Here is an 18,837-nt window from a genome sequence, read left to right on the forward strand (position 1 = left end):
TCGCCGTCACGCTTCTTCGCTGATGGGACCCGCAAGGCGTCCGTCGCGGCCAGCATCGATCCCAGCACCGACGGATGGCGTCCAGGCCTCCGTTGTGGTTCCGGGAAACTTGTCCTGGGACGCGACACGTCGCGGCAACCATGCGCACGGGCCTCTCTCACCTAGGGATGGCGTACATGCCTCCTCCATACCTGGCAACCTGTCGGCGCTTCAAGCACCCACCGTGTACGGCGTCGAGGCCTACCCGGCGGCGCAAGACCGCTTCATCTACGCCACAGTACCAGGTCACAACTCATCACATGGGTTCCGCTTGCCTGGGAACGTCGTTGACGCTTCCAGCGCCCTGGAACCCATGTCCACGATTCCTACCACAGCTGGATTTCCAAGGGACGCCGTCCACGCGTCCTTGGTCAGCAATTGTACCACCTCGAGTACCGCAGTCACTGTATCCTCCGCAGAGGCGGGCCTTGGCTCTTCGTGCGGATCGCACGACAGCGCAGCGGAGCTGCAGCATACCATCGCGCAACTCCGCGTCACGACCAACGCCCTCATAGCGTCGAGCTCCCAGCTACGTCCTGCCATCTTGCCAACATTGTGCGCACTCAATGCCATGTTGGCTGCGGCCGCCTCACAAAACTTCGAGCTAAGCTCGCCCGAGAACCGTCGCAATCTCGGACGTTCTCTCACGGAGGTATCAGAGCAAGTGAACTGCTTGGCGTGGGCACATTTCGGAGTTTTGCCCGCAGTCCCGCCATCGCCGATTTCCTTCGAGCTACCGGAGTTTCGCGGCTTCCAGGACGATGCCAAGGAATGGGTGGCAACCGTCAACGCTGTCGGAGATCACGCAGCGTGGACGGACCAAAAGAAGTGGGGCATGGCCATAGACCGCCTTCGGAATGCTGCCGCGGCTTGGCATCGATACGAAGGCGTGCGGCAGACGTCCTGGGTGGACTGGAGTGACAAGCTCATAGCTGCTTTTGGACGGAGTCACCATCACCTCTCCACGACCACCCAGTCTTACGCGACCGCTACCGAGAATAGATCCCAGAAGGAGACCACCCTCGCGGCTTCAGCACCCGTTACCGGTACCAGTTCACTTCAGGGTCAATCCAACAGAAATACCAATGACGATGGGTTCATAAGAAATGAAGAGTCGGTTGCCAAGCGCAAGCCCAAGAAGCACAGCAAGGGCGACTTGTCAGCCGATGTACTGTTGGGGGAAAGCCTTCTGGATCCCCCCCAGTCTCTCCAGATGTACCCCAAGCGGTACCAAAGCCCATCGCGATGTGGAAGCCCAAGTGTCGAGGTGCCTGAGCATTTGCTATTTGGGAGCCAAGCTCAGTCGCCTCTGGAGCTGAGTGGAGAAGCCCAGACGGAGCACAAACGAGGAAGAGCATCGAGGCGCCCTGTCATCGAGCGTTTCCTTAAGAAGAGCGGAGAGTCGCTGCCCGGAGATGTGTTTGCTCTAGATACTCCGACTGCCAGCTCCAACCAGGTGCAGCCAAGAAAGGAGGAAATAGCACCCACTCCTTTTTGGCCGAACCAGCAGTACATCCGAGCGAGGAGCCTGGCGATGCCATTGCAGGCTCCGGAACCACAAGCGTCTTTTGTTCCGGTAACCCCTCAGTCGCCACTTCTGCTCGGAAATGAGCAAGTCATCACAAGTGTGAAAGAACTTGGCGAAAACAAGCAAACCGATAAGTTTGCTCGTGCTGTTTCGCCCGACCAGTGTGGATTGAAGAATAGTTTTGAGGACATGAGTCTGTGTCACATCAACAAACCGTCTGCCAAACACAAACTGATCTCTAGCAGCTCTTGTTCAGTGTTACAGGAGCAGCCATTGGCTGCCAAGCCTCATTTTGAAAGGACGTCAAACTTCCATGTGAAATATCAGCTTGGCCGAGCCCGGCCACCCCGGAATAGTCAATGCCGCCCACCGGAGACATTGTCGGTAGCCCACGAGGCTCGCAGTCGGGGCCGAGTGTAATGATATTAAATAGTGGGGCTCAGGCAAGGGTGCAGGCAGGGTTAGGGAAGCGGAGGAAGAGGAAGCAGAATAAGAACAGCCGGCCTGCAGCAAAGGCGTTGTCTCTTATTTCTCGTCGTTACAATATATATATATGTGTGTGCTAAAAAGCAAGTGGACATTTCAGAGTGACAGAAGGCTTATGTTCTAGGTTAACAAATATGGTATGAGAATTTAAAAAAACAAGGTGAAAGGAAGTATTAACCTGTGCTTGAAAATGGTTGCATTGACTGCTGCTGGTTTATTCCGTTCATTCCATTTTGAGGTAAGTGTGGGGAGAGAGGAGCGATGGTTGTATCCACTAAATAAAAGGGAGAGAAAGAGAAAACACAAAATAACTTTACACCAACATATACTCACACCATACATGAGAGATACAACACTGAAGTGAAGCAGGAAAGTATACTTTGCAGGTCACTGTTCACACAAGAGAAATACTTTGCTGAGCCTAAAATTTAGCCAGTTCCACAAACATTGACGTTCACCTTCTAAACTGTCTGGGTAATTGGCATTTCGTGCAAACATTTCCAGCAAATGTATTACACATCTTTAAAAGGGAAAGCCCTCCACATACTTTAATAATGTCTGTCAAATGAGGATATTTAAGAAAGGATAAGTAAAAACAAATAAGTTTGGTATGATTGCTCTTTGAAAGCTGTTCTGGTTTCTCTGTCTGACAGAGTTTAATTGAGATCATAGATGCAATACTTTTTATTTTAAATTCATGGCCTCAAATACTATGGATATAAAAACATCTATTCGATGATGACAAAATGTCAAAAAGATTGATACGGTGAGCCTTGTTTGCTAATAAGTATAATGTAACCACTTACCACAAGATTTAACACAGTGTAACAGCATTTGCAAATAATTTTTTTATCAACTACACGGTTGACGTCTTCTGCGAGCTTAGAAGCTCAACCAAAGAAGGTAGGCACCTAGGCAATTCATAAAAGCAATCACAGCTTATAAATGCAACAATTTTATTTTAAAATTAAGATATTTTTCCAATTGTGACAGAACCTGAACTGTGCTTAATGATTAAATGACTTAGCCGCAAAGAAACAAATCGGCACACTGCATTTAAAGCAAACTCTATTCAGCAACAAAAAGACCTATTTCTCCCAGACAGTTCAATAGAAAAATTGCTTTTGCTAAGCTGAACTTCGAAAAAGATGAGTACACTGGAGGCCCCTGTCATCGTGGTAGCTGGGATGACATTGACCCTTGTAAAAACAGTCAATGATAACGAAATTGCTTACCGCACCAGGTTTGCTATATAATAAGACGTGGTAACAAGAAAACAAAAGCAAGGTGTGAACGAAAAACATGAGCAATAAATGGGGCAATTAAGGCAAAATTATGCTGTAAGTAACAGTGCAATTACCAAGTGTTAGGAGGTCACTGGCAGACAAACTACGAAACTTTCCCATAATGTTGCGGGTAACTTGTAAAGCTACCCAAAAACTGTTCAGTTTGCCTGCCTTTAATGAAAAGAACTAAAAACACAAGATAACCGTACCTAGCATACCACTTGAGTCTTTTTATTCTAGTAGAATGTACTGTTTTCCTCTTAACGCAGAACGGCCAAATAGCACACCAACCTCGGTTTCATAAACAGCGGGCAACACCATGAGTGCTAGAAAGATTTTTTTCGCTGCTTGCGCTTGCAATTAATTAATAGAGCATGTCACGAGAGAGATAGGAATACGTATCGTACAATGCATCATGCAATTTAATGCATTAAAAAGCCTCACAAGTTTGTCACAAAATATGACACATTCACCGCAAGAAAGGTATAATAATAGTTTATGAAGGCTACAAGTTGTAATTGAAGTATACGAAGCAATACAAAGTGCCCAAGGTTTCTTTGTAAACTACACCCTGAAACACGCAGAAATTTGTGTGAATTCAGCTTTTTTTTTTTTTTTCCCCACAAGCTTCTTCAATACTACCCTATAAGTATAAAATGAGTACAACAAGCAAACGGAAAGAAAAGGACATACAACGTAAAACAGGATGCAAGTTTTTGTCAGAAGTTTCATAGCCGCTGACTGCACGTCTCAACAGGCATGGCCTACACTGCTCTATAACACCAGAGAGCTAGTATAAGGACGGTGCGCACACATGCTACGAGAGCTAAAACATAGGATGAGCAGCGGACCTGTTCTTTATCAGCGTGCCTCTGACCTAAGATCACACAAGAAAAGCACATTTCACGGAAAGCCAATGGCACCTGAAAACGCACGACACAGGGGGAAGGAAAGGGCGTGGCAGCGACAGGTTACCCTGTGCGGACATACCTGAAGACGTGGACGGTGCATCACGAGAACTAAACGTATCTATGCTGGTGGAGCTTGTGGGTGCTTGGACTGCCAGAGATGAAAAGACAAACACACACGAACAACAACACTGACGAAATGAAGACACACAGAACATGAAACAAGCACAACAGACACACTGACGGCATTTTAGCATCTGTGGAGCAATAAACTTTATGTGCATCTAGTCAACTTTCCTCACGTTTACAGCAAAAGCTGTTATGCGATCAAAACACGAGTCACGAGCGGCACCATAGTTGTCGAGTGTGGCACCGCCAGTGCTTGGAATTCATTTCTGAACTCTCCTTAGCTTAGGCAGGCTTGTTATCGGGAAAGGAATCGTGTTAATATAAGTAATAAAGCATTTTAGAACATGAAAGGGACAACCAGGTGTCACACAATGCAAACTGCGTAATGAGTGGGTTGTCCAATGCTCCAACCCATTAAAAAAGCTTGTTCTTGATCACCTATTAACTGTGGCCCATACCCTTTTCAGGCATAATTCTTCATAGTTGTCAGCCACTGTATTAAAAAAAAGCAACAGCTTTGCCGCAAAGGCGAAGCAATGAATGCGATAGCAACAAATTGAAAGGTCACGCGCAGAATGGCAAGCAGATCGAAACGTGCCTCGTGTTTGTCATGACACACGAAACGTTCATGTTTCATGACACACGAAACAAATGACACACGAAACGTCCTCCCAGGTACAGATGAACGCGAATAAGCGTCTCAGTTATTACTTCGCTGTGTTTGAAAAGCGCACAGTCTCCTTTTCACAAAAGGAGATTGTGCAACGATTGCAGTGACTTTTGTGCGCTTGGTAACTACAACAGAATCGTTCCGGTGAAAGTCCGAAGCAGCCAAGACGTACGGTCCTCCCCACCGCGAGATAAGGGCGCACGAGTGAGCGTACACCCACCTCCTCTCCGCTGGGCAAAGTACGCGTGGGAGATGAGAGCGCACGCCACCGCGCCGTGATGATGTGACTACACGCGCTCATTGCGCCACTTTGCTAGTAATGCTGAAAACACGATAGTTCCTCTCAGAGATGCCAATCTCTAGCGGTAAGTGGTAGATATAAATAGCTTGCAGTTTGAACGTTGAAGGACGAGCTCCTCAGTGGCTCAGTACCGTATTTACTCGCATAACCCTTGCACTTTTTTTGGCGGAAAACCGATGCAATGTTGGGGGGTGCGAGAATTACACAGGGAAAACTTTCCACGAAAACGTACAGAGCGAAAAAGAAAACGAAGTGGCCGCAAATTGGGATTCTCACACCAGCAACTAAAGGCAAGCTTTGAGAAGTACTAATTAAGAGTTACCTGAACAATAAAAGCACAGGTTCAATACAAGGCAAGATTTATTTGAGACACAAAAGGCGCAAGCAAATAGTCGAGAATTAGAATACCATACGCAAAGCTTGTGGGCATTGCGGGCGTAGCGGTAGCGTTTGTCGCTCTACAGCAGCCCTCAAAAGATAAGCGCAAGACGTGAGTATTGGGCTGATGGCTTTTCAACAGAACCTTCTGAAGAAATAAAGTTTACCATCAATCCCAGTTTTAGGCTCACGGCAGGCCCACGCGTCTTGGTGGCTTTCAGCTGCCGTCACCAGTACCGAACACAAAACTCGTAGACTCCGAAAGGCCTACCGACGGCCCAGTTGCCGTTGTTTAGTGCATGATCTATCACTTTCAACTTGAAAACAGCCGTGTTGCTTTAGTATCGCCCCATAATGTGACAAGATTACCGACACAACATACAAAATATGCCGCAACGCGCACTTGCCACTTTGGCTTGACTTAAATTGGATCGAATCTCCGTGCTATGTAGTACCCTTGATGCTTAAGAGATGGCGCTAGATGGCACACGCTATCATCAGTGGCTGGAACGAGTAGACGACATTATTGCAGCAGTTTTCGGAGGTGCGATAATTACTTGAGGAAAAAAAGAAATCGTATTTTTGTTGGGCGATGTGGGGGCTGGGAGAATTATGCCAGTGTGAGAATTACGTGAGTAAATATGATAGTTAACGTCGTGCACTCGCGTCTCTGAGGTCGCAAGTTCAATTCCGCGCGCCGGCATCTATTTCTGTATTACTTTTTTTTTCTTGAATTTCCATATATATATATACGGAGAGTGACGGCGATGCCGGTGGCCAAATCCAGCCGAGAGGGTCAACATAATTGCGATCGCAATAAAAAATTGGACGAAAATCCTAGCAATTGTGTAGCGAATACCACGCTTCTCCGAAAAATGATGAAGAATAGCGTAATAAATGGCGACCTACTGATAAAAAATTATGGTTATTTATGGCGTGGTGTGTACCGAGCAAGTGTGCTTGCAAAAGTTACCCAAACAGTGTATAGAAAAGGCTCTGAGAGGTCACTCTTCCACATTTCGCTGTGTTTGTGCTGCACATTCTGCGGAGGCCTGGCCGTTTTTTCTTGTCTTTCTCTCTCTCTCTGTTAAACACATGTGAGTGCAGTGCAATTTGAGGATCTTGCAGTTCAGTCTGATCAGGATATCCTTAGATGTAGCCACAGGTTGGCAAACTCCCCCATAAGCCAACTCACAGATACAGATCGGGCCAAGATTCTGAGTGAATAATATTTTGGTGATCTTGAGTGCGAGTGAGTCCAGTTGAGGAAAATATTTGTGAGTCGGAGTCCGAGTGAGTTTGGCTGACGGGAATATTGGTGAGCCTGAGTTCGAGTGAGAACTGAATGCAAAACATTTCTTGAGCAAGTCTGCGTGAGCTTTACTTTTAATTGCCGACCTTGGTCTTATCTATTCGTCTTTAGCATTATTATCAACCTTATATAGACATGCGTTGATACTAGAGCTGCCGACACACATCTCAGCACTCTAGTACTCATGCAGCACCTCAATATTGGTCAGAGAGGTACGAGTTGAGCAGGGTGGGGGGGCTTCATGACCACCCCCTGCAAACTCTTTCACAGCAAGTTCTTCATAGAGATATCTCATACAAGTCCCGTATTTGATGAAAACATCCTTATTGGATGGAAACCACTGATAACCCATATATAAAAGTACAGGACCAAAGACGTATCAGAGAACACAGATTATGTGAGATGTCGACGTTAAAAAGCAATGCCACCACGATAAAAAAAAAAAGCCAGTTTTGAACCAATGAACTCTTGAGTCAACTCACACAGACTCGGGTGAACATGTGAGTCCGAGTCTGAGTGAGTCCAGCTGAGTAATATGTTGCTGATATCAAGTCCGAGCGAGTCCATTGGAGAAAATTTTTGGCAAGTCTGGGTTAGTTTCAATTCTACAGCTGAGCTTTGAATGTTGCACTGAATGTGTCGGCTTACGATGACAACTCTCTCTACCATCAGCCAGGCAGGCAAGGTGTCACACCGTTAAGCTCCAGGATGTAGGTTCTACTCCCCACCATGGTGACCACATTTTGATGGGGGTCAAGTGCAAGAACATTTGCATTCTTAGATTTTGGCGCATGCAATCTGAATAGTCACCCCAGAGAATATTGTGTGCCTCATAATAATTTCATTGTTTATACGGATAAAACTAAAGAACATTTATCTGCATACCCCTACAAAGCTGCAAGTTTAAGGTGCCACTGGAGGCAGCAATACTAGAGATTCCCTATATTTTTCGGTTTTTAATACAATCCTATGTTGGATCTATTGGGTCATTTGCATTAGACACAATGCTATAATGACTGAAAAATTTAGGGTTAATGCACAAAATGAATAAGCCGTAATGCAGGAGCTTCCGAATCGGAGTAAGGGTTATCAAAGAAAAAAAATTCTTAGAATTGACATAGCTTCTGAGCTAACAAAAAAATTGTTCTGTTTTGAACTGGCACTGGCAATGGTAGGCACTGACAGAGTGCAATTATCTTAATGACAAGCTGCTGCCTTATTGTTTCTGTGTACGGTAAATTACTGGGAAAGCAATTTTCTGCTTCGCAAACTAGATTGATAAGTGTCATTGTTGTTGCTGCTTTTGGAAATAGTACAAATGAGTAGAGCTCTGGCTCGCACACTTTAGCGCAGCAAGTATTTTTCATTTAATTGCAATGAATCAATTATCTCAGTTGCTTTGCTGTACTGCTGGAATGACAATTTTGCTTCATCACTGTTGGGCCCCGCCATGGTGGTCTAGTGGCTAAGGTACTCGGCTGCTAACCCACAGGTAGCGGGATTGAATCCCGGCTGTGGCGGCTACATTTCCGATGGAGGCGAAAATATTGTAGGCCCGTGTGCTCAGATTTGGGTGCACATTAAAGAACCCCAGGTGGTCGAAATTTCTGGAGCCCTCCACTACGGCATCTCTCATAATCATATGGTGGTTTAGGGATGTTAAACCCCACATATCAATCAATCAATCATCACTGTTGGACAGCACAACTCCCACTTCGCTTTCATCCTCTATTTGGGAATTTTTTTTCGAAAAGATCATTTCATAAATATTGTAAATTTGAACTACCACCAATCTTATAGTGCCTGCTATAGTTTCATTTCAGGTAACACTATACAGATTCATTTCAGTATTAATTTCCTATCAAAAGCATAGGCTAATAAGTGCTTATCATTACCAGTTCCAAAAACAGGATGGATAATTTGTCAGCTAGGAAGCTTCCTTAATGTTTAGAGATATTTGTTTCCCTCGCAAAACCTTCATTCCAATTTAGAAACTTCGCATTACTGCTGAACCCTTTCGTGAATTAATCCTTAATTTTGCAACGACTATTACCATTATGCCTAATGTGAACACACCCAATTATTCCTGCATAGTATTAGGACTCTAAAAAAAGCCACAAAAAATAATACATGGCATTACTTCCACTTCTAGCTGTGCAGTCAAGCTGTGGTGTCTTGTTGAAGTTCCCAGGGACTACTACAGGTTTTTCTTGAATACACACACTGTTCAATCAAAACACAGTTCCGAAACAAAAACCCCATTCACAACAGGTGGCTGAGTCCACCAAGCAGAGCGGGCCAGCCAGGGAGTGGAAACGGAAACACTTTGTAACACCAAAGTGTAACACCTTCCCTCTTCCGTTGTATCAATAACAGACCCTTTGTTATTCAAGACTGCAATTTCTCAGCAATGCTTGTAACTATACGCAGTTTCCATTATCTATCTTTGTCTTGTATGTGCTTGAATTCTTATACATTTTTAGTTGACTTATGTTGCCTTCCTGATTTGCGCATCTGATACTTGTTTCTTTATTTTGTCTTTTTTTCTTGTGTGTTATATATGTTGTACCCACCCCCTCTGTAATGCCCTACGGGCCCTGAGGGTATTCTAATAAATAAAATAAATAAATAAAGTGTGCGCTAGTTTGCACTGCATAACCTAAGCTGTACATTGGCCTGATATGAAGAGCCCACGCAAGACTGACAACATTGGAGAAAGCATCTGGAACTAATAGGTTCTTTCACCACAAATGAAAGTTTTTTTTGAATAATACGACAAATTTTGAGTAGTCAACCAATGTTTTGGACTTTTTCTTAGTTATGTGCTGCTATCGCATTCCGCACTATGAAATTGCATGGGTTTGCCACGATAACTGACTGAAAAGTTTTCTTTAAGCAATGCTAACAGTGACCAAAATTTGCAATGCTGTACTGAGTATCACAAAATTTTATGGGCACCATACATACCACATCGCATAAAGAAAAATACATGGCCACCACGAAAAAAAATATTTGTATTTCAGGTTGTCATGCTTCAACATGAGTTTAGATTGAAACTGCTTTTTTTTTTTTCGTGTGACGCTTTTCAGTTTTGCATTCATTGAATCGAGTGGACAGCTAGTGGTAGAGAACAATGAATGGAACATTTGCATACAATACCAAAATCGGCAATGCCCTAGGTTTTGGAGGGTTAACCTGGGGTTAGAATTCGCACGATAGCTTTGCTTCGTCAATTTAGTTTCATGTGCACATTATTTGGCTTTCATTTTTTTAGGTGTTAAGCTTATTTAGGAGCTAAGCTTTTCTCAGTAAAGATTTTTAGGCTTAAACTTGCGGCTGCTGTGAAGAGCACTTGACTTGTATGGCATTAGATGTACTTCCAAAGTATTCAAACTTTTTTAAAGTGACAGTAATTATACATGAATACTCTTGGCAGAGTTTTGTCATGGCCGTCAGAGCGGCCATGCTGTTCCATATATCTATAGGCATATATACAGATATGAAATCCACAAAGAAACATGTTGGAAGACAATTTTTTTCGAAGTGCACAATCTGGGATTCAAACCTGTGGCCCCTCGTTCCACAGCAAAATGCCTCATACGACTCGGCCACAAAGCCATAGGCTGCCAGCATTTTAACACTGAGCTATTAACATGGTACATCATTACAAAGATCTCCGAAATGCTTCAGCATGGCAGATGTTTCTTCACTATCACTCGCTCGGTGGTGCAAATGGTCAAAGTGCGTGCTTTAAAGAGACACTAAAGTCAAATAACAATTTACGTCAGAGTGAAAGCTCAATGTATGACAACATCTAAAATGACAATATAATCAACAGTGCCCTACTTACCGAGAAATTAAGGTAAATGCACAAGAACACATGTGCCGCAGTAGGAGGTTTTCAAAATGATCCCTATGACATCAGACGCACTGTCCACAATTAATCACTAGCAATCGATCTAGCTGCACTAAATAAAGAACCTTCCGTACATCAAGAGACGCAATAAAATTCTGCTTGTTAGTTTCTGTTCGATTCATGAAAAAAAGGACCACCGGACATTACTATGGAGAATCGTGCGATTGGTTCAAACATTCAATTTTCACGTGGTTACTCAGGACAGGTGGTGCCATCTAGCGGGGCGCATTTGAAACAAAAGCGTCTGCAATCTCGCAGCCAATAGCGGGAAATCGAACAATGGCCGTTGTTGCTGCTGTAGCTGCCGCTGCTTTCGGTCTGCTGCTACTAGCACAGTAAAGCCGGGCAACGTTGTGCACGGCAACAGTGACGCGAGACGGTCCGATCAGTCTGCTTCTTGAGGCAGGTAATTTGAAGTGCGCCAACCCGATGTGGAGCACTAAAACGTGATTTTATTTCAAAATGGGCCCCTCCTTGGCACGAAAGTAACACGAGGTTTCTGGACCGCCATTTCAACAATCAACTTCGACTTAATAGGTGGCTTTAGTGTCCCTTTAAAAAGCATCGCCTCGCTCTTCTTTTACCAAAGTTGGGCTGGGCACCTTCGGTGCTGTACTTTGACTTCTAGCGCCTTATTGCCCCTGCTCGAATGCTTATCTCTTGAAGGGGGGTTCAACGAATGGCTCCTAGCTCCGTAGTCATACTGGGAATTTCAGTGTCACTTTCAGCCGAGTACACTTTTGCCCTGAGAATGTCACTTTGGCTTCGGAGTGTTACACGAAAAAGGGAAGTGTACTTTGGAACTGTCGAAATTTGGGCTTGTTGGTGCATTGTGACGACTGAAAATAGCGCTAAGAAACGGGGACACAAGACGAGGACACACGGCACAGCGCCTGTGCCGTGTGTCCTCGTCTTGTGTCCCCGTTTCTTAGCGCTATTTTCAGTCGTCACAATGTACTTCGGAAATTATGGTAACGGCGATGGGTACTTAAGCAGCACAACAGATAATTGCTGTCTAGCAATGTTTTCTTAGGTAATAATGTGGTATAGCTATAAGCAGCCGTAAAATATTTTCGTACAAATGCAGTGGCCGCAGCCATCGAAAGGCATGTGCTGGGCATTCCTGTGGTGGTTGTTGCTGTAAACTGCCTGGAAGCAAGATAAGCATAATATTTTTTTGTGACATAGTGTGTATAAATACATAAGAATATTATAAACAAAAACGATCGTTTGAAAACTGCCATACACTAGGCTTTAGATAGTAACATATTTAGTATTCTCGAGCCACTGCTACCGATGCTAGACACTCTGCGGCAGCGAAATGAGTTTTTGGCAAGCGTACTAGCCCAGAAGTGCGCTTTGCAATGAGTGCCACTAAGCATTTGGGTGTGGCTGCGTGCGAATGAAGCTAGCGGCAGAGTACACTCCCTCAAAGTGCACTTACTATGCCCCGTGTGACAGGGGTGCAAGTTTGCGTTGAAGCCATAAACCGCACAAAGTTCACTTCACTCGCTGCATGCTCACTAAAGGAGCGAGCTGCTAGCCAACTCTGGCAAGACTTACAATCATACTTTTTCTGAGAAGCACACTCAGTGTCACCGCTGGGTAGATTTGAAAAGCAGCCAGAATTAAAGGTAAGAGTAGCCGAAGTAGACAAGGCATTCCCCGTTATGGCCCAACTTGTAGCCAAATGGTAGAAAAGCAATCTTACGAAGATAATTTTTATTTATTGGTGTGTTCATTTGGGGTATTATCATTTCGAATAAGCAATAAGATAGAAAAAAAAAGAGCACAGCTTTGTTTTTATCTTGTTCTTAGGTCATAAATCTGCGGGCAAGTTGCGCATAAAATGAACAAATTATAAGTTCCGTGCATTAGCATATAATTAATACATATTGATTGCTAGATGCAAAGGGAGATCGAAGCACTCAAATCCACATGAAGCATCTACATGAGGCATTTTAGCACAATCAGTTTCACGTGGTAAAAAATATGTGGGCAAAATTGAATCCTGATCTGGCTATCAGAACCAAAAACATCATGTCTAAACAGAAGAAGTTGCCCAAAAATGGGTAGTGAGAAAAATGCATTTTAAAGGTATAACTGATAGTTCATCTATGCGAAAAAGACGCTTTCTTTAATGTGATTTCTTCCATCACCTGAGCTCGGCAATAATTATTTTGACCATGTAGCTTTAGTGAACTCCTGGTGCAAAATGGAATGGCAAGCAGCCAGGTGACAATTTCCAGGAGGCTCTAGACAATGAACTCTTCCTAGTTTTTAGTAACCACTTTGTGCTCTTTAAAGGCAATTTCAACCTACTTCAAATTTAATTACAATCTTCAGTCTTTTTGTTGTGAAAGTACAGAAACTAAACTTGTGAATGCAAATAAAAATGAAAAATGGGTAATTTGGGAAAAATTTTGCTTTTTTCAATTCGCTTTTCCCCTTAACCCATCAGACACTGCTTATGCAACACTGCCTGTAAACACGCAAAACTTATGCAACATTATTTCAAGGCAGTCAATATTTTATTGCAACAAAAATAATGTTGCATATAGATTTATGTGTTTTTTTAGTAATTAAGTTATGTCCTAATTAAATATCTGTAAATTCTGCATAAACAAAGTGAAATATCTGACTGAAAATATAGAGCAAACATGCTTCGGATTATGTTCACTTCAAGCGAAGAAATATTGCACTTATGTCGTCGCTCGTAGAAAGCAGCCTGTTGAATGCCTCATCGAATATGGCAGTGTCTTCAGAAAATGATCATTTGCAACAGCGCTGGACGAGAGCCTTCGTTGGAAAGAGTTGTCAACATGGTAATCAAGTGCTCACAGTTTTCTGTGCTCACGCAGCCAGCTATTTTTACACGAAAACCACTCTGTCTCGTCTCACTCAGCGCTCTCTGAAATTCGAAGCGCGACATGGTGGTGGAATCGAACCCTTTCAATATAATTAAACGTGGCATGCTCCAGCAAACGAGCCTTTCCAGTTATGATAAGTGGGTCGTTTACTACAAACTTCAACAGAAGAAGCAAGATGCAAAATTATTGTGTCAGTTCCCTTCTAACTCAAGACAAATTTATTACATGGAGTTCATTTCATTCAGGTATCCTTATTTTGCTTCTTCTTCTTCTCAACCACTACTTGACGCAGCTAGCAAAAAAAAAATGGTGTACACCATTGTGTACAAAGCGTCTCAAGGGGTGTTTTAACAGCCTAACACTTCAATGCAAAGCTACCATGGCGTGTGAGTAAGCTGATAGGAGAGACATTTAGGTCAGGACAGCACTAAAACAAAAAACAAGACACAGGACTGTTAAAAAAAAAACAGGCCTGTGCAGCAGTCACAGCGAAATATGGAAGAGTGCCATTACTAGAGCCCGTTGCTTTCTTGAGGCAACTAATAAAAGTACACTTGCAAGGTTCCCACGACTCCAGCAACTGATTCGGAGGTTGACGATGAAAAAGCATGATGGCTGAGCCCTTTGCAATAGATTGGAAGCACTCAACGACCCATTCATAATGCTATTCATATTGTGTGATGCCTGGTTACACAATTCAGATAGTGAATGTGACACCTAGTTGTTATATTACTCGTACATCAAGCTATATTACGTATGTGAACTTGGTTTCTTCCCAACGTAGCGCTTGTGTGCGGAGGAGCTTTTAGCACCAGCATGGCGCTGCAGTGCAATACTGGGTTGCCACAAAGAGGACCCAGGTTCAAACCCTGTCCTATTCCGAATGTTTTTTTTTTTCGCAATAGCGGTAACGAGCACCGGTGGTGGTGAACAAATGTAACACCCTTGTTGCGAGCTCATAGCAGCTTTCACCGTAAAGTGATAGTGCCAGTGTGGAATGTGACAAAAGGCTTTGAAACTTAACGGGAACGACGTATGCTCACAGAAAAACATGGTGACACTTCCTTACGTGCTTGAATATGAGTACACATGTGGAAAGTATGTACATTTTCACAAGTACACATATGCGAAGCGGTAAAATGCAATGATAACAGCTTTTTTTTTACTTTTTATTTTGGATGAAAGGTATGGTCTTGTCTCACAAACACCTTATATACGTGTTCCTATTACTTCAGCTTGCTCAAAGCTGCTGCTTACTATGGTGGCCAGGAACAGAAACACCAGTGTGTGCAAAACGACTGAACCAATCGAGAGTCTGACCTAGAATAGAAAACTGGTTTTGGTTTGAAGTTTTTCTGAAAATAATTCCCACATATTCCTGCAAAGCTAGCTTTCTTACTCGGCTTTGAAGCACTGCTGCGAAGCCACCTTGGCACACTAGAACTTGATTGGGTTTCTTTCGGAGACATCGTCAGTAATTTTTAATGAAATATGCTCATGATCCCTTCCCCTATTTTCTTCAGTAAAATTTTAGCGGGTTGGACCTACATTTTCAGTATACTTACAACCATGTAAATACGGTCCAACACCATTTGCTTATGCCGCTATACGAGAACTATTGCATTAGTGGGGCATGATGGATGGTGCCACATTAAAGGGGTACTACCACAAAATTTTGCGACCGACATAACCTGCGTGGTAGATTCCCGTGAACATTTGTATATCATCTGCAAAATATTGACAGCGAATATAGCTTGGAAAGTATTTGAAATTAATTTTGAAGTTTGCGAGAGCGCTCGACTCCATAGTGCCATTGACAGCCTTGAAGGGGGCTAGGACCCCCCTACTTGCCTCGCGTCGCTAGTCTGCAGTCAATAAAACAAATTATGATGACACCATAGCTACCATTTTTTTTTTTTTTTGCTGCATTTGTTCCTGCAGTCTATACTTCTCGGCGGCTGGGTCGCGAGTGCGTGGCCATGGCGCATGCTTTGAAAGTTTTGTGTTTGGCGACACTGCAGTCCTATTTCCCATTCAAAAGTAATTCTCGATGCGGACCGCCTGAAAGTCTGCTACAGTTCTGTGTGCTGACATGGTAGACAACTGCACATGCTAGGTGGCGATAGCTGCACCCGGTGGCTCCCCGTTTTTTGAAGCTCTCTCTCAAACTGAAGCTAAAACTGGTTAATAATAATGGGCCTGTAATTATCTTTCGCATGCTCTAGCAAACAATGTGTCGTATTGTAAGTAACAGGCCCCCAGCAACACATTGCAGCAGAGAAACGCGAGGCTAAAGTTTTTGTGTCAGTACTCCTTTAAAGCTTGTTCACACCTGCGACTAGCACAGAGTGTGCGCCCAAGTTAGTTGAAAACAGCCCCAAATGGCTGCTTTCGACCCCAAGGCTTCATCTTAGTCACTGGATGCTTAATTTTTTAGTCATTTCACTACAGTTTCAAACTCCTGAACAAACAGGATATGCAAGAACAAAGTGTCAACTTATTTTATGGGGCAATCGCACATTCCGGTGAAGGTGCAACAGCACCAGAAAGTCTTTTCAAAGCACACTGCAGTAATTTGTCGCCCCATTATGTCCCCTCCCCCCTGTGCAACAAGAAAACGGGAGAAACACAATAAAGGTAAGGCACAGGTTAATGGTGAATGGAGAAAAAAGCTAACGTGTGGTCGAGACTATCTGGTCGGAAACAAACTTGCTCGCATGCGCACCATTTTGCAAACTGTACATTCCGCAGGCCGTGCAAGTGTGAACAATGGTCACATAAAGACGTAAAGGCTGCACGACGCAACTGATACTAGTCATGGGTGTGAATGAGTCTTTACTGTTGTGGCATTTCATTTCTTGAGGTGTGTTGCAATCGCAGGCAAAAAGCGAAGACACCAACAGGGTCCCCTTACTTAAAGACAAATGGAGACGAAAACAATAACGAAAACTGAGCGGCTTGTTTTCCCAACTGCTTGTGGCTTCCAGTAACATGAATCATTCAATCCTTCTAGGCAAGAGCAATGCAGTGAAGAAGAAATGTTAACAGAAGCCACTGAGTTGCAAGGGGATGAATATAATGGAAAGGAAGACTGAATACAGAAAAAGCAATGGCTCGAAAAAAGAATGCTGAGCAAAACAACTGTGTGTAATGGTATGACGCACAGAAACCGCAGTGTGAGGAGAATTTAACATAACACATAAAAAAGCGCGAGTTGATGATTTGCTCATGAACAGCCAACAAGTTTGCTCATTTGTTTTCTATACAGCTGCAGAACCAGGAAATGTCGCTTTCAGGTGCAGACAAACAATTCGTGAAAGATGAGTTCAGTATGGCATGAACTCGTTTTAGTCATTCTAGCAAGCAAAATGTACAAAGGCATGTGAGAAAAAAAACGTTCTCAAAGTTTACAGATCATCAACGCCATAAACAAGAACAAATTCAATTGATAGCGCTACCTGACAGCACTGAGATCAACCCGGTATACGCAGGAATATAATTGCAGTAACCGAGCGCATTGAAGGTGTAAATATTCAGTGGTGAAAAGGTTGCAAATGAGTGATCTCTTTACGGGGTTACTTTTGACAAGAACGTGAAAATGTGTCTCTAAAACAACATGCAAAAAGATGTCGTCAACTTCGTAAAATAATCGAGTCTTACATCATAGCCCCGGTGTATAGTACTGGAATAGTAATGACGGCACAGCATAGTTACTAAACAAGGAATTCACCCCTCACCGAATTGCAAAGAATTTGTCTAGTATGAGCTACAAATATTTGTCGCAGACTCTCTTCTTTCATCCTAACGAAAGAACTGGAAGCTAAGCAGGGAGAGATGGGATAGCACGGAGGAAGAAAATGCGTCGCGCGCGCCTCGTCACTTTGAGCCTTTTTTCTCTCATTTTTTTTCCTTCAAATGCGCAACTTTTCATTGCGATCACGTGCGCATGAATAAGTTACGGTTTTCCACAGTGTCCAAGCGTGCCATGCTGAAATCAACCAATTGCTGATACTAGGCCTGGGATGTAGTGATTTTAAACCTGTAGCGTCATTTGTCAAGAGAAGAGAAAGTGACCTATAGTTGACTTTAGGAATTCATTGTAAATTTCAGGCTACATGCAATTTGGCACGGGTGTTCTCGGGCACCTCGACTAGCGATCGATAGCGTTTTCTGACCATGGTCAAAAAGTCTTGCAGGGCCCCTTTAAGTGACAGTGATCGGCACTTTCACTCACACAGTGAACATACGACATGCGAAGCAGTGATATTGATTTCCACTTTATACAAAACGTGGCGGCGACAACTACATTCGTGGAGCTGACCGGTAATGACATTGTGTAAACAGTGCGAAAGCAAAGATGTAGTAGTGATGAGGACAGTGCCGCGACAGGAACAACTACAGTCGAACACATATAATATAAAACTCGAAGGGGATCGTGCATTAGTTCGATATATCAAAAATTCATCACCTACAATAGGTGCATTCAAGAATGCAACTATTTCTGCACACACCGCAATAGAATGTTTTCTTTGTGTGAAAAAAAGTCACTTATCTTGGCCTGCTTCTTCGTTTTGGAAATCAAGTTGAAGACGCTAGTCTCGATCTTATCAAGGCTATCCAGTTGCGACAGCCCGGTTTCTGCCATGTCGCCGATACAACGGCGAATGAACGCATGACGCTGCCGCCACTACAGCGGGTGGAGTATGCGCTTGTAGCCAGTGCATTGTCCAGACGATCCTCCTTGTCACTTGAGCTGTCGGCCTGGGCATCCTGGTTCCCTGCTACCGCAGCTACTATGTCCTCTTCAGCCAGGCTCGCAATGGCCTGAACATTGCAGTCTGCTTCCACGAAATTGTCGGCAGACACTTCGTGTGGAACAGCTGTCGGGAAGAAGGACAACAACTCACGAAACGCGTCGTCTAAGCGCTCGTCATCGCCATCTTTACCAGTTTCCACAAGTTCCACCGTCACACAACAGGCTCCCGATGTTTGCTGCTCCGCCACCTTTGCCTTG

The 18,837-nt window shown here is 43.8% G+C and overlaps 1 protein-coding gene across 2 annotated transcripts in view; it reads right to left on the minus strand.

Annotated features, from left to right (window-relative positions):
• Positions 1–18,837, minus strand: part of Med (Smad/Smad4 homolog Medea) — a 51,213-nt gene that overhangs the window by 22,968 nt on the left and 9,408 nt on the right. The window contains exons 6-7 of one of the 2 annotated variants that reach the window (XM_037423231.2): positions 4,330–4,398; positions 2,232–2,327 (exon numbers count right to left, since the gene is read on the minus strand). In XM_037423231.2, coding sequence (XP_037279128.2) covers positions 2,232–2,327; positions 4,330–4,398 — 165 coding nt within the window. The remainder of the gene's footprint in view (positions 1–2,231; positions 2,328–4,329; positions 4,399–18,837) is intronic. The other variant, XM_037423232.2, reaches the window with a different exon arrangement.

The sequence above is a fragment of the Rhipicephalus microplus genome, chromosome 4 (genome assembly GCF_043290135.1).
Source record: "Rhipicephalus microplus isolate Deutch F79 chromosome 4, USDA_Rmic, whole genome shotgun sequence".
Classification (NCBI taxonomy): domain Eukaryota; kingdom Metazoa; phylum Arthropoda; class Arachnida; order Ixodida; family Ixodidae; genus Rhipicephalus; species Rhipicephalus microplus.